General features: G+C 34.5%; 1 protein-coding gene across 1 annotated transcript in view; it reads left to right on the top strand.

Moving 5' to 3' along the window:
* Brwd3 (bromodomain and WD repeat domain containing 3) overlaps nucleotides 1–26,141 on the top strand; it is a 169,737-nt gene that overhangs the window by 5,497 nt on the left and 138,099 nt on the right. Inside the window, exons 5-6 of the mRNA XM_010631085.2 lie at nucleotides 10,889–11,039; nucleotides 13,224–13,322. Of these exons, the coding sequence (XP_010629387.1) occupies nucleotides 10,889–11,039; nucleotides 13,224–13,322 (250 nt within the window). The remainder of the gene's footprint in view (nucleotides 1–10,888; nucleotides 11,040–13,223; nucleotides 13,323–26,141) is intronic.

Here is a 26,141-nt window from a genome sequence, read left to right as displayed (position 1 = left end):
TTAAATTTTATTGCTTCCTGGGATCGAACTTGGGACCTTGCGCTTGCGAAGCAGGTGGCTGAACCACTGAGCTAAATCTCCAGCCCTGAATTGTACAGTTTTTGATTATGATATTCAAAATAATTTTAAATTAGATTTTCACGACTTTTTGTAATGATAGAGGAAATGTTTTTAAGTTGTGGTGATTGTTTTTGAAGTTTTGTTTTGTTTTTGGTACCGGGGATTAGAACTTGGGTCCTTGCGCTTGCAAGGCAGGCCGCCCAACCGCTGAGCTAAATCCCCGGCTGTTTTTGAAGTTTGATTTGTATATTCTTTATTTTTTGCTTTCTAGTTGACTGTTACTGACAATATAATAGATTTGGTTCTTGCAGTTTATCTTAAGGTAGATAATTTAAATGCAGATGTCCTTCATTTGTGGTTACTCTATTGACTTTGTTGGCTATTTCATTACTTCCTCCTTGGAGCTCTACCAGGGACCACAGAGAGTATTGGGTGGGGGTGGCACAAGTTTAAATGAACAGTTCTTGTTAAAATTTAAATTTTATGTATTGGAAGAATGATTTAGAAGCTTTTCATGGTCACCATATAAGATTTTTGAAACATTTTCTCTGTGCATGTTGGTGCATGCCTGTATTCCCAGCTCTGGGGAGGCTGAAGCAGGAGGATTGCTGTGAGTTTGAGGCCAGCCTGGGCTACATACTGAGTTCAAGACCAGCCTGAACTACACAGAGAGACCCTGTCTCACCCCCAATAAAAAAATAAAAAAGATTTTGAAACATTCTAAGAGGATTTCTATCATAAGACTGAACCAAAGATATAGTTATCTTTAGATGTAGGTATATTTTTACATTTGTTCAGCATTTTTCATCCATAGAATTGAAAGCACTAGTTCTTACATTTGGGGTTACATAGATTGCATTACCTTCATTTTATATACAAAAGACTTGAATTATTATAATGCTATTTTCTAAAAAACCTTTTATAGAGATTAAATGTTCATTAGTTTAAAAAGCATATGTGTATCTGTGATGATAAATGTTATGAGAATTTTCATCTGCATATAAAATATTCAAATGTTAAAATGTTTTCATATTATGTTATTTGATCCACTGTATTTGAATTTCAGACACTTCGTATTCTTTCTTACTTAGCTATTATTCTCCAATTACTAGTAATGGCTTAAATTGCCTATTAGAACAGCAGAATGATCTTTGAGTGCTGGTAGCAGACATATTGCATCTCTTAAGTGTAGATGCAGTATAAGCATGTATGATTTATTAACTACCATAGGAATACACAACAGTAGTTAGAAAGAACTAATGCATCATGGGAAACCAAAAAGTATGTCCTCCTCAACCCCAATACAGAGTAGTTCCCATTGTCATGGTAACTGATAGATACTGTGGCAGAGAGCAGCCAGTATCTGGAGACCAGTATTCTGACTGTTGACTTGCTTGACCCACTCTTATTCTCTAAATCATGTTGTCTTTAACTATTTGTATGAATTGATCCTGCCTCCCCCCACACACACTTCGGCTCTAGGAAATACACTTTCAATGACTACAATCCTTTGTGAGAATTAGCATTAATCCTAGCAAAATTGGTATTAGTACAAAGGAGGTCATTTTATAAGTTGTGAGAACTACTGTTAGAGAAGTAGGAATTCAGATTTTGTAAATTTACCTTACAAAATTTTGTCTTGAAATTATGATGTTTGAATATTTGAATCTGATTTCTGTGTTTTTATTTTTCTACTGCTATTGATTCTTGATTGATTAATAAACAGGTTTTTCTGGTGGAGAACAAAATAGTAATTTAAAAGCAATTTATTATTTGTGTCATTTTATTTCATTTCATTTTTATTTTTTTGGTACCTGGGATCAAACTCGGGTCCTTGCTCTTGCAGCGCAACTGAACTAAATCCCTGGCCCTTGTGTCATATTTTAAGAGATGCCCTTGTTTCATTTTTTGTTCCTAGTACCAGGGATCAAACTCAGAACCTTGTGCTTGCCAGGCAGGCATGGTGCCACTGAGCTGTATCCCTGGCCCCCCTATGTGATATTTCTTACAAGAGATTTGTGGATAGAAGAAAAGACTAAAATTAGTGTGCAAGATAAGTGTTTGTTTGAAAAGTGACCCTAGGCAAGCTACTTAGCTTCTCATTTATTCGACATCATTTATAAAGTAAAAATGCCTAACTGTTTCACAAGGTTGTTGTGTTAAACAAATGAGTTAAATGTGAAAAAATGCATTTATTCTAAAATGATGTGCAAATGAATTGGTTATTGCCTTTTAAAGTTAGGACTGAGGCTGAATGCCAAGCATGTAAATGTGGAAAACTGACTCCAAAATTTATATTTTTCTTATCTAATTATTACCTTGTAATTTTCTTTTATATTTTATAAGTTCAGGGGCATATTAAATAATACTGTAAAAGAATATTTAAAATGTGAGCATCAGAACTGAAACCAAAATTAGTGTTTTGAAGTCTTTGTTATTGTAAACAGAAAATGAATGTATGTCAAAAGATACCGTTATTTATATCTTTATGCATGTCAGATAAATAATTTAGTATGACATTTACTATAATACTCTTTTTAAAGAAATAAGGTGTATTATGAGTCTTTCAGCTGTTTTATTTCAGAGATTTCTGACAGATCTTATCTTCTATTTATTATTATTAATTATTATTACTATTTTCATCCTGGAGGTTGAACCCTGGAATTTCATACTGAGTTACATCTCCTACACTATTAAGTTTTTTTTTTGTTGTTGTTGTTTTTTGGTAGCAGGGATCAAAATCAGGAGGTGCTTATAGGCAGGCATGCCGCCACTTAGCTAAATCCCTGGACTACTCAGTTGTTTTTGAGACAGGGTCATATTAAGTCACCAAGTTTCCCAGGCTAGGTTCAAATTTGAGATCTTCTTGCCTCAGCTTTCCACATTTCTGAGATTACAGGTGTGCATCACCATTGTATATACTATTGATAATTATTTTCTTTATTTTAAATTACCACGTTGAAGATGTTTTCTCATGTCCTTTATCATCTACTATGGTGCTTTATGGTTAGCTGACCCTTAATTTTCTTAATTTTTGTTCGAAGCATTTAATTACATCTCTATATATGTATTTATATATGTGTATATGGGCTTATTTAATCTGCTAGCTGGTGCTAAATTCTTTCATTGTACCTATCTTTACTCAACTTTTAGAGAATATGGATGGATTCCCTGTCCTTGCCTTGATATTATCTGCCCTCAGGGTCATAGTATTTTTAGAACTTTGTTGAGTCAAGTGTAACCCAGAAAGGACTTAACCCTAGGAGGATTGCTCTGGCCATCTCCTCCTTGAGGAAATCTTAAACTAATAAAAAGAAAAATAAATGGTGTGAATAATAATTAGCATTTTCAAAGGAAAGTGATAGGAAGTCTTACTACTTTCCAGCTTACCCTGCTAACTAGTAGTATGACTAGAGAAACACCTGCTTGCCCTCTTTCCATTGCTGCCCAGTTTTCCCCCTCCTTCCAATTCAGCAAACATTAAAACCCAGTAGTTAAATTATAAAGATGCATTATTGTATTACTTGTAGACATCTCTATATGTGTGTGCATGTGTTCGTGTGTGTGCATGCATGTGTGTGTTTGTGTGTGTGTGTATTTTTTTTTTTGAGACGGGATCTCTTTCTGTTGCCCAGGTTGGTATCAAACTTTCTTGGACTCTAGTGATGTCCCCTCAGCCTCCTGAGTAGCTGGGACTAGAGGTGTGCACCATCACATCCAGCGATGTACATATTTATATTTTATCACAAAGTGTCAAGAAGAAAAGAAGCTATAGTTATTTTTTTGTGTTTTATTCTGGACTTTTTTTTTTGGTAGAAGCATTTATATTCTTTTTCTATTGTGGTACTGGGGCTTGAACCTAGAGCCTTGTGCATACTTAGACAGGCAACCAACTCACTACTGACTTACATCCCCAGCCTGAGAATTTATATCGTTTTCCTTCAAAATTAGGTGATACTCTGGATAAATTTTTCTTTTTTTTTCATTTACCAGCATTCCCGTTTCTGTTTTTGGTACCGGGTATAAACGCTGGTCCCTTGCGCTTGCACAGAACCACTGAGCTAACGCACCGGCCCTGCACTCTCTTTTTCCATATGAGGAAGCTCAGGCTAAGATAACCTTAGTAGCTTTGCCCAAGGTCACACAGTAGAAACTGGAGAGCCCAGGGAAGTGGCACTTGCCTTTAATCCCAGACTGGATAATCACAAATTCAAGGTCAGCCTGGGCTACATAGTGAGTTCAAGGCCACCTTGAACTACATAGTAACACCCTGTCTATACCCCACACCCCCAGAAAAAAGAAACTGGAGGATGCTGGAAAGATTCAAATCCAAGTCTTTTTTGTAGTACACTGCCAAAAAAGAGTAACAGGTAGTAAATTTTAAAGCCTGAATAATCCAGGATCAGATTTTGAAGTACTTTGTTTATATCTATACTATAATCCTCTCTCCTCTCTTCCCTTCTCCCTTTCCCTCTTTTCCTCCCCCTCCCTCCCTCTACCTTGCTTTATTTTTCAAAATCTGCTTTGTTTTCTGTTAGCTTTTATGTTTCTTTCATTCTCCTTTCCAGAAAAACTTAAACATATTAGGCAGTCTTTCATTTTCCTTCTTCAGTACATGATCTGTTTACATTTTCATTTTCCCTCTGTATCCGTGGTTTTATTTAGGAAACACAATATTCTGTTATATTTTAAAATTTTTGTGGTACTGGGGATTGAACCACCTAAAACAGTGATGGCAAACCTTTTAGACTTAGCTTTCAATGATACAAACAGCGCACTACAGTGCCATATGTTCGCCACCCCTGCCTTAGTGCCTTCACATTGAGCAGCAGTCCCTGCCCTTTAAATTTTTTTTTTTATTTTGACACAAGGTCTCACTAAGCCACGTCTCAGCCTCCTAGGATTCTAGATTACAGGCCCATGCCCCCACACCTGTTTTATGCTATAGTTTTTAGATTTACTTGTGTGATGCTATTATTTCTGAAAGCCTGGGTTAAAAATTATGTCATTGCTATTTCAAAATTACTATTTCCAGTATCTTTTTTTTTTTTTTTTTTTTTTTTTTTTTTTAACTATGTAGTTCAGACTGCCCTGGAACTCACTGTGTAGCCCAGGTTAGTCTTGAACTCACAGCGATCCTCCTGCCTCAGCCTCCTGAGTGCTGGGATTACAGGCATGCACCACCACACCTGGCAGTCTTGCAGTATCTCTTGATTTAGGTCTGACCTTCTGAGATTAGCTAGCTTTTAAATTTTATTCCGTGCCCAGCTGGATCCCTTTTAACTCATGATAAGTAGGATCAACTCAGCGAGCTGTCTGGTTTTCTCAGTTGTTCTGATTCTGAAGTTCCATGATTTAGTTGTTGGATTTGCTCTTTCTTTGAGACAGGGTCTCACTGTGTAGATCAGGATGACTTGAACTCACTACATAGCCCAGGGTATCCTTAAACTCCTGGTGGTCTTCCTGCTTCAGCCGTTTAAGTGCTGGAGTTCCAGGTTTTACACTGCATCTTGCGAAAATTGCTCATTAGGTCAGCCAATCTTCCTATCAATAAGGTTTATATTGTGAGGGATTTAACTCAGTGGGGTGCACCTGCCTCACAAGTGCATGGTCCTGCGTTCAATGCCCGGTACTGGGTGGGGGGAGAAAAAAAAGGCTTATAATCTAGTGTTCCTTTAATTTCTTTTTTATTCATATTTATAGTTTTCATCCTTTTGCAGCCTTTGTGTTGCTTATCTCTAGCTTTATTTCTCTCTCTTTTTTTTTTTTTTGGTACCGGGGCTTAGAACTCGGGACCTTCTGCTTGCAAGTCAGAAGGAAGAACCACTGAGCTAAATCCCCAGCCCTATCTCTAGCTTTATAAGTAAGTGTTTGAATGATTGTATAGTACAGTAGTAGAAAAAAGAGTGGGCAGAGTCCCAGATTGTTCATTGTGATAATTACAAATTGCACTTCTCTTTGGAGTTGTTTGCCCTTCTGTAAGACTTGGAGTTAGGTTGTTCGTACAATAGGATCTTTCCTGTTCAAACCGATTCTATAATTTAACATCTAGGAGATATTATATAGGATAAGACAAAAATTAGTGGTATACTTTTAAACTTTGTTTTGTTTGTTTGTTTTGAGATAGAGTCGCACTATGCGGTTCAGACTGGCCTTGTAATTTTTTTTTTTTAATTGAGATGGGGATTCACTGTGTAGTTCAGGCTGGCTCTGAACTCACCATGTAGTCAAGGTGATCCTTCTGCCTCAGCTTCCCGAATTTCTGGGAATTACAGGTGTGTGCCACCATGCTGGACATTAAACTTTGTTTTTAGAGAATGCTCTTTATTTATTTATCTTTCTTTGTGATACTGAGCATTGAATTTAGAGCCTCATGCATGCTTGATAAATGCTGTACCACTGAGGTACAATTCCAACCCATTGTTTATTTCAAGGCAGCATTTCCCTAAATTGTTCAGGATAACCTCTGACTTGGGATTCTTCCTCTCAGCCTTCTGTATTGCTGGGATTTCAAGCTTGTGCCACTGCCCAATTAACTATACAGAAAGTTTATCTCAAGCCACTCCTTTGGTGTTATTAGTCAACCATTATATTCCAGAGAGAAATATCAAATGGCTGAAATTAGAATGAGCTTAATTGATTTTTTTGTTTGTTTGTTTTTTGGTTTTTTGAGACAGGGTCTCACTGTATAGTTGAGACTGACCTGGAACTCACTATGTAGCCCAGGCTGGTCTCGAACTCACAGTGATCCTCCTGCCTCAGCCTCCTGAGTGCCGAGATTACAGGCATGAGCCACCACACCCAGCTAGAATGAGCTTAATTGATACTTTAAAATTACTCATGGTGTATTAGATTACCTTTAAAAAATTAAGTTTGGTGGTCTGCCTTGCAAGCGCAAGGACCCGAGTTCAATCCCCGGTACCAAAAAAAAAAAGAAAAAAAAAAGCTTTGGGATGGGGATTTAGCTCATTGGTGCTGCTGGCTGCCTCACAAGTGTAAGGTCCTGAGTTCCATCCCTGGTATCTAAATAAATAAATGGATTAAAGTAAACATTAACAACAATTTATAAGACCTAAAATTTGATGTAGAAAAAACATCATTGTAAGAGCAGTTTGGAATACTGCTGATACCTGTTAATGGTTAAAGGAGAAGCTAACATGTTTTCACTGAAAAAATTTGTTATTAGTATTATTTTGATAGAATGTATATTTCTCTAATACTGTAATTAAATTTTTATTAATTTTATAGGAAAGAATTTTTGGGCTGCTTAGAAATTCAGTGATTTTATGCTGTGGAGGGCAAAAATTAAACTTAAAATTTTGTTTACTAGTTCATTGTACAAATATATTCAAATGGGAGAATTTACAAATAGCCCTTGTTTTAATTGCTGAGTATACAGATTATTTTTAGCCATTTATGATTTTGTGTTTATGAATTATTACTGAGTTGACAAACATTTTTATATAAATTAGCTGAAAGGCAGACATTGTTTCTATAGTGTGTAATAGTTTGGGAAATTTAGATGTCAGTTTATGATAGAATTCTGACAAATTTTCTACTAAGTAAATCTAAAAGTTCTAATTAGAGAACTCCCATTTTCTGGATTATATGTTTATAGACACATTGCATTCTAGGATAGGTAGTTAAGGTTTTATAGCTAGTGAATAACTCTTGGTCAGAGGATGAAACAAACAAAATTGTCAATAAAGACATCAACTACCACCCTTTGTAAAGCCCTTTACATAGCATTCAAAAAGTAATGATTTATATTAGTAGCCTCATTTAAATGCGTGAGATGACACATGCTTTTAATCCCAGCACTCTGGAATGCTGAGGTAGGAGAAATGCAAGTTTGAGGCCAGTCTGAGCTGCATAGTAAGAACTTGTGTCAAAAAAAAAAAATAGGGGCTAGGAATTTAGCTCAGTGATGCCACATCTGCCTTGCAAGCGTAAAGCGCAAAGTCCTGAGTTCAATCTCCGGTATTGAAACAAAACAAAACAAACAAAACCCCAAAATACCCAGAAGCCTAATATATCTAAGACAGTGTTGGGAAAGAAGGCAGAGCCTTAATGTTAGTATGCAATGCCTTAAGATTTTTCTCATTCAAATACATATGTGTGTGAATGTATATATATATATATATATACACACACATATATATACATATATATATATAATCAGAAATAAATGAAGGTAGCTAGTGTTATGATAGTTATTTATTTATATCTAACCTTTTGGTTACACTAAGTCCATCAAAGATTAGATCAATATCACTAGAAATGAGTTTGGTCTTGAACTCTATTCTCCATTACAGATACTACATCACAGGTGAGAATTACAAAATAGGTCCAGGCATGGTGGCACATGTTATCCCACCACTTGGGAGGCTGAGGTAGGAGGATTGTTGGGAGTTCAAGGCCAGCCTGGGATACATAATGAGTTCAAGTCCAGTCTGAACTGCATAGGGAAACCCTATCTTAAAAAAAAAAAATTACATGGGATTTTAGGATACCACTTTCTGTAGATAATAAGAAATACTTGATTAAATTGTCAGTTGCTTTGATTTTAATATTGATTGTATATTTTACTGAAATGTAGTTTTATATAGTTATTTGCTTAGAAAACCAAACCAAAAATGTGAGAAATAATTGAAAGAATTACTAATGAGTTCCTACCTATACTGTATTAAAATTGTGTTTTGCAGGCACTTACAAATAAGACCATAATGGTATAATTAACAATGTGAAACAAGAAGAAAAAGGCTAAAGGTGTGGGGGAAGTGGGAAGTGTAGGGGAGGGGAAATAAGGGAAAAGAAAAAATATGAGAAAATGAAAAAATGGAAATCAAGTTTTTGTAAATAGGGAAGGGAGGAGGGGGTGAAGGAAGGGCAGGGGTATTGGGAAAAAATGAGAACCAAGACCTGTCCTGTAAAGGTACAAGATCCAAATGATGAATGTAACTGTACTGTATACCTAAAATGTACCAATAAACTCATTAAGGAACAAAAAAAAAGATAATTGGGGTCAGGGATTTAGCTCAGTGGTTCTGCTGCCTGCCTCGCAAGCACAAAGACCCGAGTTTGACCCCTGGTACCCCCCCAAAAAAAGTTAATTGGCAGAAAATAATTTTTACAAAAATAATTATAATAATAGTATCACATATTCCCAGAATGGTGAATATATATTTAAATACATACACACACACACACACACACACATATATAAATCTAATATATATATATATTAGTTTTTTTCACCTGTATTTCCTTAGAAAACAAAGTTACCTTGATAGGAGAATCAAATTATTTCACTGTGACTCCTTATTATTATAATTAGACTTTACTTTGAGTTTTATTCATTTATTCATTGGCTCACTGATTTGCATTTTTGTTTGTTTGTTTGTTTGATTGTACTGGGAATATTCAGTAAATATTTACTCCTGCTTTATGCTGGCATTTGCTGCGTGCTAGGAATATGGAAGTAAAAAAAAAAACAAAGGGCTGGGGATTTACCTCAGTGGTTCCACTTATTGTCTTGCAAGCCCAAGGACTCAAGTTCGATCCCCAGTACCGGGGAAAAAAAAAATGCCAGGCTTGGTGACGCACACCTGTAATCCCAGCATTCAGGAGGTAGAGGCAGGAGGATCGCTGTGAGTTTGAGTCCAACCTGTGCTACATAGTGAATTCCAGGTGAGTCTCAACTACGTAGTGAGACCTGTCTCAAAAAAAATAAATAAATAAAAAATAAAACGAAAACAAAACAAAACAAAAATTTCTTCTGTCATAGTGACCACCAGTGATGATTTACAAAATTATTTTATATTGTTCTTGACCTGTTGATGTATGCCTTTTGTGATGGTAGACATGCATATATTTATGATAAAACATAAAAGCATCTAACCAAATGATTTTACGCCTATGTCAACATGAAATTATAGATGTTCTTTTTAGTTAAGGAATTTTTTTTTTTTTGGTATGGGAGATCAATTTCAGGACCTTGTGCTTGAGAGGTAGGTGCCATGCCACTGAGCCAAATTCCCAGCCTTTAGCTAAGGATTTTTAATACTCTAGTTTTCTCTTGTTTTAATATTTAGATATTTATGAAACACATTGAAGATTTGAATATTAGCTTAGGTTAAAAAAAAGCAGAACACAGTTTTTGTTTTATTGAGTAATTCCCATTCACATATATATGCTTCTTTCCAGAAATTCAGTTGTATTTTATAAAAATGTCAAATTTTCAAAGAATTTTGGTTACATAGCAGTTATCTTGTTTAGTATTTATAAAATAATTAGTTGACTACCCTTTGAGTAGCAAATTACTTTATAGGAAGAAACTTCTGCTTTATTGTACAAATGTGTACTGTTAGTACTAAGGGGACTTGGGTGACATTTAGCAATACCTTTCATTATTATTATTGTTTGTACCTAATTTAGAGCTTCTTATTTGTGATTAGTTCATTATTAATATTGAATAACTCAAGTAATAGTTCATCCATCATCTTCGTCCTTTTTTGATTTGGTACATGGTTACTTTTGCTGCTTTGGTAATACACATTTCATAAAATCTGACAGCTCAACAAATGATTTAATTAAATTATATTTAATTAATTAAATATGTAAATGTAAGAGTATCATTTCAGTGCATTATGCCATTTAAATAAGCTTATTTTTGGTTGTTGCTCAAATTTGGTTAAGTATTAAATAAAGTTTTGTTTTCCTGACTTCATATTTTAAAACTGTGCTTTGCTCCAGGACTGACCGTACAGTTTAGTCATGAACCTGCTTTTAAACCAAATACATTTTTCCTTATATTTTTGCTTTTTAGGTAGCAGCCAATGCACACATTCCTCCAGACTACCTCCTTAAAATTTGTGAGAGAATTGGTCCTTTGCTAGATAAGGAGATCCCTCAGAGTGTTCCTGGGGTACAGACCTTACTAGGTGTTGGTCGGCAGTCTCTGTTACGAGATGCCAAAGGTAAGATTTTGAGATTTTAGAACGGTTTAGGGAAAAGAGTGGAGAACATTATATTTTTAGGTTGCGTAAATATTCCCATGCTTTTTGTAAATATTCATATATTCTTGTAGTTTTTATTATTTTGCCAGTGTTGTTTTTCTTTTCTTTTTCTTTCTTTTCTCTCTTTTTTTTTCTTTTTTCTTTTTTTTTAATATCAGGTATTGAACTCAGGACCTTGTGCTTGCAAGGCAGGTGCGTTGCCACTGACCTAAATCCCTGGCCCTGTTGTTTTTATTTTCTTAGCATACAAGATTTTAGAGGTTAAAAAAATTCTTTTGTGTTAGTGAATGTCACACAGGTAAAGAATATAAAACTCTTTTGTAATTGGAATAGATATCTCAAACATTGCTGCTCTAATTACTGTATTATAAATGTGTAAAATAATTATTTTTGTTGTTGTTGAGATAAGGTTTTGCTATGTAGTTCAGGCCAGCCTGAAATGCAAGTATATAGTCCAGGCTGGCCTCAAGCACATGGTAATACTCCTGCCTCAGCCTCCAAAATGCTGGGATTATAGGTGTGTACCACCATGTCTGATGAAAATAATTCTTTTATAATATTATAATGTTCTTATTCCTTATTAGTCTTCATGATATCCTAGTCATATTGTATATTTTAACAGGTAAATGAAAATTATTTAAATATATATTTTTGGTAGTACTGGGCATTTATTTACTTATTTTTATTTTAATGTGATATGAGTAGATAGTAATAAAGAAAATATAAAAACAGTTCTATGAAAAATAGAGATTAACAATGGTAAGTACACTGTATCATGACCTTAAAAGAATAGATTTTTTTTTTTTGGGTTTTTTGAGACAGTTTCTCACTATGTAGTTCAAACTGCTGTGGAACTCACTGTGTAGCCCAGGCTGGTCTTGAACTCACAGCAATCCTCCTGCCTCAGCCTCCTGAGTGCTGGGATCACAGGCGTGCACCACCATGCCTGGCCAATACTGTATCTTTTTCGCATATAACATTTTAATTATTAACAAAATATCTCACACTCAGTATAATTATGAATGATTCTTTCTATTTCACAATGTTTGTTATACATTTTGGTTCTTATTTACACTTTCAATTTCTTGCACCAGAATGCAATGTTTGTACATATGTGTTTGATTTATTTCATTTAAAAGTATGGCTTTAAGAGGCCCATGCTAGGCAAACACCCTGTAACTGAAATATAATTCCCAGCCTTTCTTATTTTCAGTGTATTTTGAGACAGGGTCTCAGTAATTGCACAGGCTGGCCTTGAATTTGGGATTCTCTTGCCTTAACCTCCTGAATATCTAGAATTAAAGGTGTGCACCACCACCCCCTAGTGTAAAAGTTTTACAATTGAAAGTATTTAAACAAAAATATTAACCCATCAATGATTGTTCAATAACAGTTTTTCTATTCTTTTTCAGCTTTTTACAATATTTTTCTAGTTTTATATGGAGCTCTAATAAGTAAAACATATATAGTGATATTTTATGAATATAAAAACGTGAAATTAGGTATTAGAATAATTAAGTACTTCAGTTATAGCAACCAATTTTATTTTATTTTATTTATTTCTATTTTTGGTACCGGGGATCAAACTTGGTTCCTTGTGCTTGTGAGGCAGGTGGTGGAACCAATTTATTTTTAAGTTTTGTTTTATTAATGTACTATTTTTTTAATGTACTGTTTTTAAAAATCCTAATGCAACAAGAAAGTAGCATAAATGATGCTAGGTCTTAAACATCTCATTTTATAATTTTAAGGAGACTGTACAATATGCTTTAATTGTATTGTTGCTTATACAGTTTTGTAAGTAAGTATGTATAAACCTAAAGATTAAGAAGGACCACTGTATATTTAAAATATTAATTGGAGACATAGTTACTTAAAATTAAACATATGCATAACAAAGGTTCAATTTGAGACTAGCATAGAGATAAAATATCCTGGTACTATGTCAATGTGTTAGTGTTACCAGTATAATTTAGTCTATTACTTGTTTAATATATAAACATTATTTTATTGTACATTTAATAAGTAAAAATATATTCTAACAAATGAAATGAAAGACATATGCCTCTTGAGGCACACCTTAAAAAAAAAAGAACAATGCTCTCTTCCTTGGCTAACTTTCAGTGTTTTTTTTTTTTTTAATAGACTGTAAGAGTACACTATGGAATGGGTCTGCTTTCGCAGCTCTGCATAGAGGCAGACCTCCAGAACTACCTGTAAATTACGTGAAACCTCCAAATGTGGGTGAGTAATATCCATGTGAGTTATAAACATTTTCTTCATTCATTCTCTCCTGAACTCATTAAAAATCCAAAAATAGGTCCAGAATTAAATTTGAACTTTAACTGCTTACATTCTTGAAGAGTTTCTTAGTTGGTCCCAATTTTTAAGGCATATTTATTTAAAGCAAATATAATCATGCTTTTCTAAGAGATGACCTTTTTTATTTTGTCACTTTGTTTTAGCAGAAGTGTTTCTTTTATTTTTCTTTATTATACTAGAGGTGTTTTAGCACTGTGGTTGTCTATTTACATGTCTTTTGCTGTTTCAAAAATTTTTCATAGGGGACTAGATGAAGATAGCTTTCAGAAGAAAGCAAAAGTATATTCTGCTTATATCTTGTATTTATATGATACATTTTATATGTCTTTAAGACCACAACATCAGCCTTCCTGGTTCTGCTGTGCTGAAATTCACATGTCCCATTCAAATTATTCTTGGAATATCTCTGGTCAGACCATTTTGAAGAGATAATACTAATAATTTCCAAGGAGATGTAGGTACAAAACTATTTTTATTAAACTTAATTCTCACAGAATATTCTCAAAATCAAGATGCTGGACGAGTAACTACCATTCTGCTTCCCTATTTTGTCATCCTTCAAAAATGATACAACATTTTATAATGCCTAGTGTCCACAGAGTATGTCTTATAATTTGAAGGGGATGAATTTCAAACTGAAAAATAAGAATTAATTTTGCAGGAATAATCTATACAATAAACTCAAAACTTGTTTTCTCTCAGTGGTTGAGGCTAAAAATGATTTTTAAATACATTTATAGAAAACCATTGAAAATTGATAAGGATTATTAAGGAAACTGGATACTCTGAAGTACAATGCTAATAATTCTCTTTAGTAGCCTGTATGGTACTTGGAAAAGTAGATCTCTGAGTTTGGTGTAATTGAATGTGGTATTAACCAACATTGTTTTTCACTTTTAAAGATATTTTGTTTACCTGTCAGGATTTGCCAGTGTTCACTTCCCCTTAAAACTTTATTCATAATTTATTGAATTAAGACAGTTTTTCCTATTCATGTGTTTATGTTCAAATATATGATTTGTTTTTTGTACGGGGGATCAAATTTGGGTCCTTGCAGTTGTGAGGCAGGCGGCGGAACCACTGAGCTAAATCCCTGGCCCCAAATACATGATTTTTTAGCTGTAGTATTCACATTATTTTGTAGTGTGTATACTTCCTTTAAGGTCATCTGAAGAGCCAAAGAGCAGCCTTTAGAGTATTATTTTCAGGTTTTCTATATCCTTTCTTGTCTTGTTTTTCCCTTCTTTTTTAATTAAGCATATTCTTTCAGATTTCTGCTGGTTTTATTCAGTGAACCCTTTTAACACTGACTTGATTCATTTGGTTTTAGGAATTGAAGTATCCATGGCATTGCTTTAAATTTCTTAAAATCTGTCCCTTTTTTTTTTTTGGAGAGGAACTTTTAGAATAGAGGTAATCCAATCATATAGTACATACTTACTAGTCAAAATATAGTGCCTAAATTTTAGAGATTTAGAATGTGGAGCCTGATTAAAAACTCAGGTGTGACAAATAAAGTAATCAAAATGAATATGAGCTGGGTGTGGTGGTGCACACCTGTAATCCCAGAGAAATCAGGAGGCCGAGGCAGGATATTTACCACAAGTTCAAGGCCAGATTGAGCTGCAGTAGTGTGTTCGAGGCCAGCCTGGACTACAGAGCAAGACCTTGTCTCAAAAAAAAAAAAAAAAAAAAAGGGGAAAAAAAAAAAAAAAAAAATGGGCCGGGGACTTAGCTCAGCGGTTTGGTGGCCAGCCTTTCAAGCACAAGGACCCCAGTTCAATCCCAGGTTCCAAAAACAAAACAAAACAACAACAACAACAAAAGAAAACAACCTGGAAGAAAGATAAATATGAAATATCTTAAATTTGTGATTTCAAGCAATTTTCTCATTATAGCAGACAGTTCTTCATAGCTACTTTAAATCAGATTTATAATCTGCCAGTCTCACAAAACTTAATCATAAAGATAAATCTTGAAGGTTTTACGGAAGAATCATAGAACTATAATGCATTTTAACAGTATTATTTCGTGAAAAAACAGGGTTCCATGTACAAGTGAATGTGGGAAGCCACAAGTTTAAACAAAACAGAAAAATTGAAGGAATGTAGGATTGTTCAGAGGTTCTTATGTTAAAATGTCTTATGATTTATCTTATGAGAAAACATTTGTCAAGTGCTTTGACTTTAGAAATTTTTCTCAGAAGACCTATTAAAGATTCTGAATATTTCCTGGGAATAATTTGGGCAAATGCATTGTAAACCTTTCTGTTTACAATAGAGACATTTAAAGCACAGAGAATTCATGTAATATGTTTAAGATATGTTGTTTGTCTTCCACTCTATTTCTGTGTCATCTTCATGGTCAGGTGTTATCATACTTCCTTGGTATAATAGATATAGATTTATAGAGCTCCAAAGATAGAGGAGATTTTATTACTTATATTTAAGTATATTGAAGCATCATAGACATAAAATAAATTTCTCCCATTTTAAAGGTGCAGTTCTGTGACTTTTGTAAATGTATACATTTGTTTAACCACCATACAATAAAAATTATAGAACATATCTATTACTTCCTCAATACTCCTCTTAAAAGCACTAATCTTTTTCTTTCTTTTCTTTTTTTTTTCTTTCTTTCTTTTATTTTTTTTTTTTTTTTTGATACTGGTGATCAAACTCAGGACCTTGCACTTGCGAGGCAGGTGGCAGAAACATGGAGCTAAATCCCCAGCACCACTAATCTTTTTCTATGAATGTATTTTGCCTTATTTAGATTGCCAATTTAAATCATGCAGTGTGCAGATTTTTTTTCTATCAGATTTTACTTGGACTATTTCTTTTGAGATTCATGTGTGTCATTTCAACTCTTTTATTAACCACATTATGTGAATACACCACATGTTATATATTCATTTATCGGTTGGTAGATATTTTGTTTCCAAATTTTGGCTGTTACTCTAAACATTCATGTACAGATCTTTTAATGAAGATGTACTTTCATTTTGGGGGTTAGATATGTTGGTAGTAGAATTACTTGACACAGGGGAGGCACAAGTTTAACTTTGTAAGAAACTGACAAACTTTCTTCTTTTATTTCTTATTGAGTTTATTGGTATAATCTAGGTCTACAGTACAGTTATATTCATTACTGGGATCCTGTACCTTCACATGACAGGTCTTGGTTCTCATTTTTTCCCTTGTCCCTGCCCTCCCTTCACCCCCCCTCCTCCCCTCCCCATTAATAAACTCTTTATTTCCATTTTTTCATTTTCTCGTATTTTTTCTTTTCCCTTATTTCCTTGCCCCTACCCTTCCCCCTTTCCCTACACCTTGAGCCCTTTTCTTCCTATTTCACACTCTTGATTGTCGCATTAGGATCTTCTGTACTATTATAGTTTTTCACACCAGAGAAACTATTCAGTATTTACACATGTGTGACTTATTTATTTCACTTAGGAGTTAATCCTCAATATGTATCCATTTTCCTATGAATGACTAATTTCTCATTCTTTATGGCTTAGTGTAGTACTCCATTTTATAGAAAAACCACATCTTCTTTATCCAGTTTCCAACAGATGGGCAGTTGCGCTGTTTCCAAGTTTTAGCTATTACAAACTGTGCCGCTATAAACATTGGCGCACATATATCACTGTGGTATGATTCTTTTAATCTTTTGGAAAGATACCCAGCGGAGGGATGACTGGGTCAAATGGAACCTCTAGTCCCAGTTCTTTGAGGTATCTCCATATTGATTTCCATAGTGGTTGCTCCAGTCTACAGTCCCACCAACAGTGGAGAAGGGTTCCTTCTTCCCCACAACCCTGCCAACATTTGTTATTGTTTGATTTCTTGATAGCAGCCATTCTTTGTGGGGTGAGGTGGAATCTCAGTGTTGTTTTCATCTGCATCTCTCGAATGACCAGTGATGTGGAAGAGTTTTCATGTATTTTCTTGCTGCTTTTACTTGTGTGTCTGAGAAATGCCTGTTCATTTCAGATGCCCATTTTTGAATTGGGTCTTTATATTTGAAGGGGGCTGATTGTTTTGAGTTCTTTATATATTCTAGATAATAGTCCTTTGTCTGAGGAGCAGCTGGTAAAAGTTTTTTCACACATTGTAGGTTGTCTTTTAGTTCTGTTGATGGTTTCTTTTGCCGTGCAGAATCTTTTTAATAAGATGAGATCCCACTTGTTGTTCTTTCCGCTAGTTCCCGTGCTACTGAGGATTTGTTCATAAAGTCTTTTCCTATGCCAATGTCTTCCAGAGTTCTGCCTGATTTATCTTCCAGAAAGTTTAGTGTTTCTGTTTTAATATTTAGATCTTTAATCCACTTTGATTTTAATTTAGTGCATTGTGAAAGATAAGGGTCTAGTTTTAATCTTTGGCAGGTTGAGATCCAGTTTTTCCAACACCATTGTGGTGATGGTTAGCTCCTTTGTCAAAGATGAGGTAGCTGAATACATCTGGAGTTGAGAAACTGACAAACTTTCTAAAATGGTTGTCTCTTGTTATATTCCCACCAGGAAAATCGAGTTTCCAGTTGCTTTACATTTAACCAAGCTTCTGGTACTATCATTTGATATATTTCATTGTACATATCATTAACATATCTTCTTTAGCGAAGTATCTATTAGTACCATTTGCCCATTTATAAAAATTTGTTTTTCTGGGCTGGTTATTTAGCTCAGTGGTGCTGCTGCCTGCCTTGAAAGCACAGATCCTGAGTTAAATTTTTTTGGGGGGCTTACCGGGGATCAAACTCAGGACCTTGGGCTTGTGAGGCAGGCGGCAGAAACCCTGAGTTAAATCCCCAGCCCCAAAATTTGTTTTTCTTGTTCAGTTTTTAGAGTGTTTAATAATATTTTGGATATAAGTCTTTTGTATTATGCAAATATTTTCTATTAGTCTATGGTTTGTCTTTCAAAGAACAGAAGTCTTTTTTGTGGTACTGGGTATTGAACTACATATATCCTCAGCCCTTTTTATATCTTATTTTCAGATAGGATCTCCTTAAATTAAGTTGCACAGATTGGGCCCAAATTTAAGATCCTCCTGCCTCAGCCTCCAGAGTGCTGGGATTGCAGGTGTGTACCAGTATGCCTGGGTATAACCGAGTTTTCTATGAAGCTCTATTTATCAATTTTGTTTTAAAGTTTTTTGTGTACAACCGAGAAATCCTTCCCAGTGTGAGATCACAAAGATTTTTTTCCATATTTTTGTCTTATAAGTTTTATAGTTCTATTTTATATTTTTAAAATTCATTTTTGGTTAATTTTTATATTACCTGGTTTAGGTTGAGTTCATTTTTTGCATACTGATATCCACTTTTTCCAGTAGCATTTGTTGAGCATTTTTCCCCATTGGCTTCCCTTGTCAAGCAATTAATCATATATGTATGTATGATCTATTTCTGGACTCTACTATGTGAGCTCTCCAAATTTGCTCTCAGTTATTTGAAATTGTTGGTTAGCTTTTCCATGTAAATTTTAGAATCAGCTTCTCAAGTACTAGAAGACTACTGGGTTTTGCTTGAGATTAAATTGAATCAGTAGATCTGTTTTGGGAAGACAGATGTCTTAAGAGTATTGAGCCCTCTAGTCAAGGAATGCAGTAGATCTCTCCACTTATTTAAGTCTAGTTTTGCATAGCGGTTTTTTTGATTGAGCTAAATCCCTGGCTCGCATAGCAGTTTTTTCCTTTTGTTAGTTTTAGGTGTATATGTCTGGTATAACTTTTTAATAATGTTTTTTTAAAGATTTCATAGTTCTTGATATTTTAAATTGTATTTTTTAAAATTTCATTTTCCACTTGTTTGTTGCTATTGGATAGAAACAAACTATTTTTCCACACTGAACCTTGCTAAATTCAGGTAACAAAATTAGTGACTTTTTTGAGATTCTTTGAGATTTTCTGTATGACAATGTTGCCTACAAATAAAGATAAGCTAGGACTGGGGATTTAGCTCAGTGGTTCCACTGTCTGCCTCACAAATAAAAGGTCCTGAGTTCAATTCCTGGTACCAAAAAAAAATTATAAGCTAAAATTTTCCTTTCCAATTTTATGTGCCTTACTTTTTTTTTTTTTCTTTGTAGTACTGGGGATCAAACTCAGGACCTTGCACTTGCGAGGCAGGCACAGTGCCGCTGAGCTAAATCTCTGGTCTACATTTTTTTTCTGCCTTATTAAACTGGTATTACATCTACTTTGCATAGAATTTTATCATAAATGGACATGTCTTTGTAATGTATTTGTAATTAAATCAGTAATTTGTTGAGACATTTTAATTGATATTAAGAAGAAGAGTGTTACTCAGTAGAACTCTTGCTTGTGGATATAGTGGCTATTGTAATTTAGGAATTAAATACTTTTGTTTAAATGTTAAGTAATTAAAAATTAGATTCAAGTAATTTGACATTTAGTATTTGCCTCGTGGCTACTTTATCAGAGAGTCTAGATCTGGAACAATATGGGAACTGGTAAAATGCTGTCTGATGGGTATATAATTCGGTAATTATTGATAAATGACTAATTTTATGAATTTAGTTTTAAAATTTTCTATTTTTAGAAAGTTTTATGGCAGTATTTGTCTAAAACCAATAAAATTCAGACTTTATGTCTACTCCCCTCTGTGCCCCTATTCTTTGCATAGTTAGTGAGCAGTGCTATTTAGTAATTGAATAAAATAGAGGTGAGATAGCATGAAAAAGGAACTTGGTAGTTAATTCCTAGATTTTATTCCCTATAATAATGGCTATAACAGTTTAAATGTATACATACTTTTACCAAGAGTGAATTTTTAAATTTCTCAAGGGCAAGAGTAAAGATGTCTATGATATTTATATTATTATAGATTTAAGCTCCAGTTATGCTGCTTCAATAGTTGTATGCTTGACTAATCATATTGGTTTTGTATTGTGCCAAAATTAAATCCAAAAGAATTAAAAGAATCATATCACAGTGATATATGCACACCTATGTTTATAGCGGCCCAGTTTGTAATAGCTAAAATTTGAAAACAGCCCATTTGCCCATCGGTTGGAAACTGGATAAAGAAGATGTAGTTTTTCTATAAAATGGAATATTACTCAGCTATCAAGAATGAAAAATTAGAGTCATTTATAGGAAAATGGATACATATTGAGGGTATACTCCTAAGTGAAATAAATAAGTCACACATGTATAAATACTGAATAGTTTCTCTTGTGTAAAAAACTAATGGTACATAAGACCCTAATGAGATAATTGACAAAGTGAAATAGGAAGAAAGTGGCTAAAGGTGTAGGGGAAATGAGAAGGGTAGGGGAAAGGTAATAAGGGAAAAGGAAAAAAGTGAGAAAATAAAAAAATGGAAATACAGTATTTGTAAATAGGGAAGGGAGAAGGGGGTGAAGGGAGGGCATTGACAAGGGGAAAAAATGAGAACCAAGACCTGTCATGTAGAGGTACAATATCCCAATGATGAATGTAACTGTACTGTATACCTAAAATGTACCAATAAACTCAATGAGAAGAAAAAGGGAAGAAAACTGAACTAAGTTCAAAACAACATTAGTAGCTAGGGCCACTCATTCTGGGACATAAATAATATTTGTGGTTTTGCTTGAAGTAAGGCACTATCCCACTGTCCTTATCATTTTAAAGATTACTATTTGTTTTGGAAATCTTGTAATAGGTATACTAGAATTTCAAATTAAAATTTCATACAAATATAATTTATGCTGAACTAGTTTGTCACTACAGAGGTAATTCTCAAAAGTATATTTCATGTCTATTTGAAGAACAGGTACTATAATTATTCATTGTAAAAATTTTATAAATTTTCCTATGCCTGACACCTAAACAATTTTCACAAAATTCTCCATAGAAATGGCAGCAGGATGGCTTATTCTTTTAATTCAAGCCTGACATTCCCAATGAACAAATGCACATGCTTGTGTTTCTATACTGAGTCAAGGGCATGGTGGAATAGACGCTGTTTTTAATTTTTTCCCTTTTATCTTTAGTATAATACCAAGGTCCTGTAATTTGTGTAGTAGGCGTATAATTTCCACTGTATACACATTAGGAAACTTGCATTAATTTTAAAGCCAAATGATTACTTACATTTACTATTGATCAACTCTATAGTTTTGTGTCACACTTAGTGCCAGAATTCACTTGTAGGTTGAAAGAAAGTAGTTTCATTTAAACTCCTTTTATCTGGCTGAGGTGCCTGGGTTTCTGCCAGGAGTATTTGTCATCCTCCCTCTCTAATTTTGTGTAGCTCCTATCTCTTGCCAATAGAGTGAAGGCCTTAACTTTTTATCTTTTCAAATTTTACTAATGCCTATTTGCAATACATGCATTTTTAATTTTATCATTTATTTATTTATTTATTTATTTATTGTACCTGGGATCGAACTCGGGACCTTGTGCTTGTTAGGCAGGCAGTGGAACCATTGAGTTAAATCCCCAGCCCAATATATGCATTTTTTTCAGTGAACTCCAGATGGGCATTATGGAATGGTATTGGCATCGGCCTTCAATGCTGTAAAGCTTTTACTATGGATGGTTAGATTAAGACATAATTTAATCCATAGTAGCATTGAGTCCATGAAAGAAATAATTTTGTAGTTTTAACTTTTACTGAATTTTTCAGATTTTATTCATATTTACTTTTCTAAATTTTCACCTTTGTATTAATAGTTTTTGTTGTTATTGCTTTTTTGGATGGTATTGCATTCTCAATCATGAGTCACCCTAGATATTGAAGATCTTGAACTTCATGAATTCCTTTCCAGTGTTTTTTTACTTTTTATTTTTGGTGGTGGAGATTGAATGTAGGGCCACTCACATACTAGACAAGCCCTTTGCCTCTTAGCCCGCTATTTCTGGTGTTTTTAGTGTTTTTATTGGTATTTTCAAACTCTATCATTTCACCTTATTTATGAGAAGCTTAATAATGCTTAACTGCATTTTAGTGAATTAGATGGTTACAAATATACCCTCTATTTTCTGATAAAAAAGTGAAATTACTAATGTTGACCAAGTGACTTTGAATCGATTTCAGGACCTCGCGCTTGTAAGGTAGGTGTGGTGACACTGAGCTAAATCCCCAGCCCTGAGCAAGTGACTTTTTAAAAGAGAAAATACTAATGTGAGATTAATTTATTTTAAGATCAGCTTGTTTTCTGAAAAACTCTTTGTATTTAAAGACCAGGATGTTGATAGTGACGACTGTGATGCAAGAAGCCTGCTTTGTGAGCAATAGTTCTTTCTGACCTGGCTGTATAAATCCTTAAGACTATTATTATTTGGCCACCAGTTATTGGCTGAGTCTGGTGCTATTTTTGATTCAGTCTTAAACTTTTGCTCAAGATATACCTTTTTATACTTTATTCCAGACTTATATTTGTGGTAGATGTGCAGCTACATATTAGAATTCCAAAATTTTGCATTTTCTTTTGAAGTTGGTTTAGAAGATTTTACAAATATTTCTTCTTGATTGTATAGGTATCATATTAGAGCATTATTTTGGTGACAATGTCTGTTGTTTTTCATTTCTCTCTTAAGGCTGTAGAAGAGATAAGTTGAGGTTATTCTTTTCTCTTTTCTAAAATTTATGGTTAACAAGGTACTTTTAACCTCAAATCAAATATGGTACTTGTTTATATGCAATTAGCCTGACTTCTGGCTAAAACAATTCAGTTTGCCTTTACTGATATTTAGGGAAAATTGAAAAAATTATATTTTTATATACTTTGTATTAAAAAATAGTTGTGCGTGGTGATGCACACATGTAATTGCACCATTTGGGAAGTAAGGCCAGGCTGGGCTACATAGAGTTTAAAGCCAGCCTGAATTACATTGCCCACCTTTCTTGGTAATAATAGTCTCTTGTAGTTATTTTCTGGTTTAGGCTCAGAAGTATTTTTAAGGAGGAATGTAGATGGGGCTTTTGTCAGTAGTAAACTGCTGAATCTATAGGATAATACAACATAAATTTGCTTTTTAAAATATAATCAAGCAAAGACCACCAAGAATTAGTCTACTCTCTGACAAAGTCAGATTTATTGATTCACAGTGAGGAAATAAACCCAAGAAACTATGGAAAAGCTCTGGATAAAGGGATGAGGGAAATGTGTTTTATAAGGTTTGGCTTCCAGTAAATTCTGAGGTGGTCCTAAAGGAAGCCAGCAGTTGTGTATTAATGGCTGTTTCAGAGGCAGATTAGGAAAAATGGAGATGAATTAGGGTTTAAATGTTGTCATGAAGCAAGGCCAGTTTATGAATTGGGTAATTCTCTCTGGCAATAAATAATAGCAAAACAGGTTTGGGGACATCATTGGTAAGAAAGCAATGATTCAGAGGTTGTTAATGATATTTATAACAGCTGCCTGACATTGGTAAGAACAGTGTTTCTTGTTAACTTTGCAACTGGCTTTATTTGTCTTCTCCCAGGCCTGTTGAATTGCAGGGCTGTCTTTTTTTTTTCTGTCCTAGCTGATACTCACTATCACTCCCAGATAGGTTTTGATTCTTTTAATAGGTAGTCTTTTTTTTTAAAATTTGAGATGGGGTCTTGCTCTGTAGTCCAGGCTGGCCTTGAAATCACTGTGTAGCCCAGTGAGTTATGGGAGCGTGCACTGTAGCCCTACCCTCTCACCTGAGCCTTCCAAAGTGCTGGCTGGTATTGTAGGCGTGCACCACCACATCTGGCTGAAGGTTGTGTTTTTTATAATGTCGTTAAATCAACAACATTGTAAAATAGGAAAACTAGTGAACTAGAATCAACCCTCAAACTCGGCATCCTCCTGCCTCAGCCTCCCGAGTGCTGGGATTACAGGCATATACTACCATGCCTTGCAACTCAACACATAGTCTTATAAATCTTTTAAAAGCGTGTGATCAGCTTTAAAAATTTTATTATTAATTTTATTTAGAATCTCTATGGAGATTATTTTTGTGTTGAGTTAAAATATTTTTTTTCCCAGAAACATTTTCTGATGCCAGTTCAAAGTTCCATGCTTATGTGAAAGTTTTAATACAAACGGATTTTTTTTCTCCTGTAAGTAAAGAGTGAACTATTGGTCTAACAACTCTTATGTATCCATCTCAGACTAATCTTTGGATCTTTTTTATAAATATTAAATTTTGTTTTATTACTACATGTTTGTATTGCATGAAGTTTATATTCATCTTTGGGAGTAGGTACATGGATACAATGCAGTTTGTTTCTTTTTTTAAATCCCCCTCCCTTATCCAACCATTTTCTTCCCTCTGTCTCTAAAACTTTTCCCCATTTCATTGGTGTTATTAGTCTTAACTCATGTTTATGACATAATGTTTGTTTATATAAGCTGTGGATATTTGGTACCTGTACATGACATATCTTATTTTTTTCATGGTATATCTTTTTTTCCTGATACTGGGGATTGAACTCAGTACCTTGCACCTGCCAGGAAGGTGTGACACCTTTGAGCTATATCCCTGGCCCCTTCATGGTATATTTTAAATCTTCTTACTTTCCTGTCCCTTCCCCCTCCCCTTGCCCTCTCTCTCATGAACCCGTTCCCATTTGCAAGAGATCCATCTCTTTGTTTTCTTCTATCTTTATTTTGCTTTTGCCCTTTGCCTTACCCAAGTGAGAGATAGCATATAGTATTTAAACTTGTTTGTCTACTTTATTTCACTCAACATTGTATTCTCCAAGTATATCAGTTTTCCTACAAATGACTTGAATTTATCCTTCTTTATAGCTGACCAGCATTCTGTAATGTAGTGGTAACCACATTCTCTTTATCCATTCATCTTTGATGGGCATACAGGCTGCTTTTAGCATTTAGCTATTATGAATTGTAGTTCTATTAGTATGTTTATACTGATGTAATATGATGTCTCTAGGTCTTCAGGGAGGATACCTAGAAGGGGCTGGGTCATATGGGATTTCTAATTTTAGTTATTTGAGCAGTCATTTCCCCATAATGGTTGTACTAGTTTATATTCCCACCAACAGCATTAGGAGGGTTCCTTTTTCATTGCTGCCTCTCCAGCATTTATTATTCTGTGATTTCACTTTTTGGATTTTTGTTTGTTTCTTTGTTATGGTTTGGTTTTGGGTTTTTTTTTTGGTTTGTTTCTTTGTTTGTTTTGAGACAGGGTCTTGCTTTGTAGATCAGGCTGGCCCTGAACTCACTATGTGGCCCAGGCTGGCCTTGAACTCGTGGAAATCCTCCTACCACAGCCTCACAAGTACTGCAATTACAGGTGTGTGCCACCACGCCCAGCTTTATTTATCCTGTTTCAAACTCCAGACATTAGTAGTCTAATAGAGCTGGGAGCAAGGTATTAGGGAAGAGTAATTCATATTTTCCATGATGAAGGATAATAATCAACCCTCTAGGAAAATCTCAGATCCTCTGAAGTTTGCCAAGCAATCCAAATAAAGCTAGAGGCAAGGATGCAGAGGAAGGAGATCAACTGATGGACTGATGACCCTAATCTTGAACATCTCAGAGGATGGAACAACTAGAATCCAATGACCATAAGCCATGAGAGGTCAAGTGCCAGCAGAGACAAGTCTCACAAAAGACAAGTTGCAGATAAAAAAAAAAAAAAACTCCAGCAAAGGATGAAGTTCTGGACTTGGCAATCCAGTGGCATCTCATTTAAAACCAGGACTGATCAGAGAGAACTTCTGTATGTAGGGTATCTTTTGAATAGCATTAAGTTTCAACCCAAAAGTAGCTTAGCAAAAAAT

This window comes from Fukomys damarensis, unplaced genomic scaffold (genome assembly GCF_012274545.1).
Source record: "Fukomys damarensis isolate Sample0158 unplaced genomic scaffold, DMR_v1.0_HiC HiC_scaffold_39, whole genome shotgun sequence".
Lineage (NCBI taxonomy): Eukaryota > Metazoa > Chordata > Mammalia > Rodentia > Bathyergidae > Fukomys > Fukomys damarensis.
Note: the sequence above shows the minus strand (reverse complement) of the source record. Positions and strands in the feature narration are given on the sequence as shown.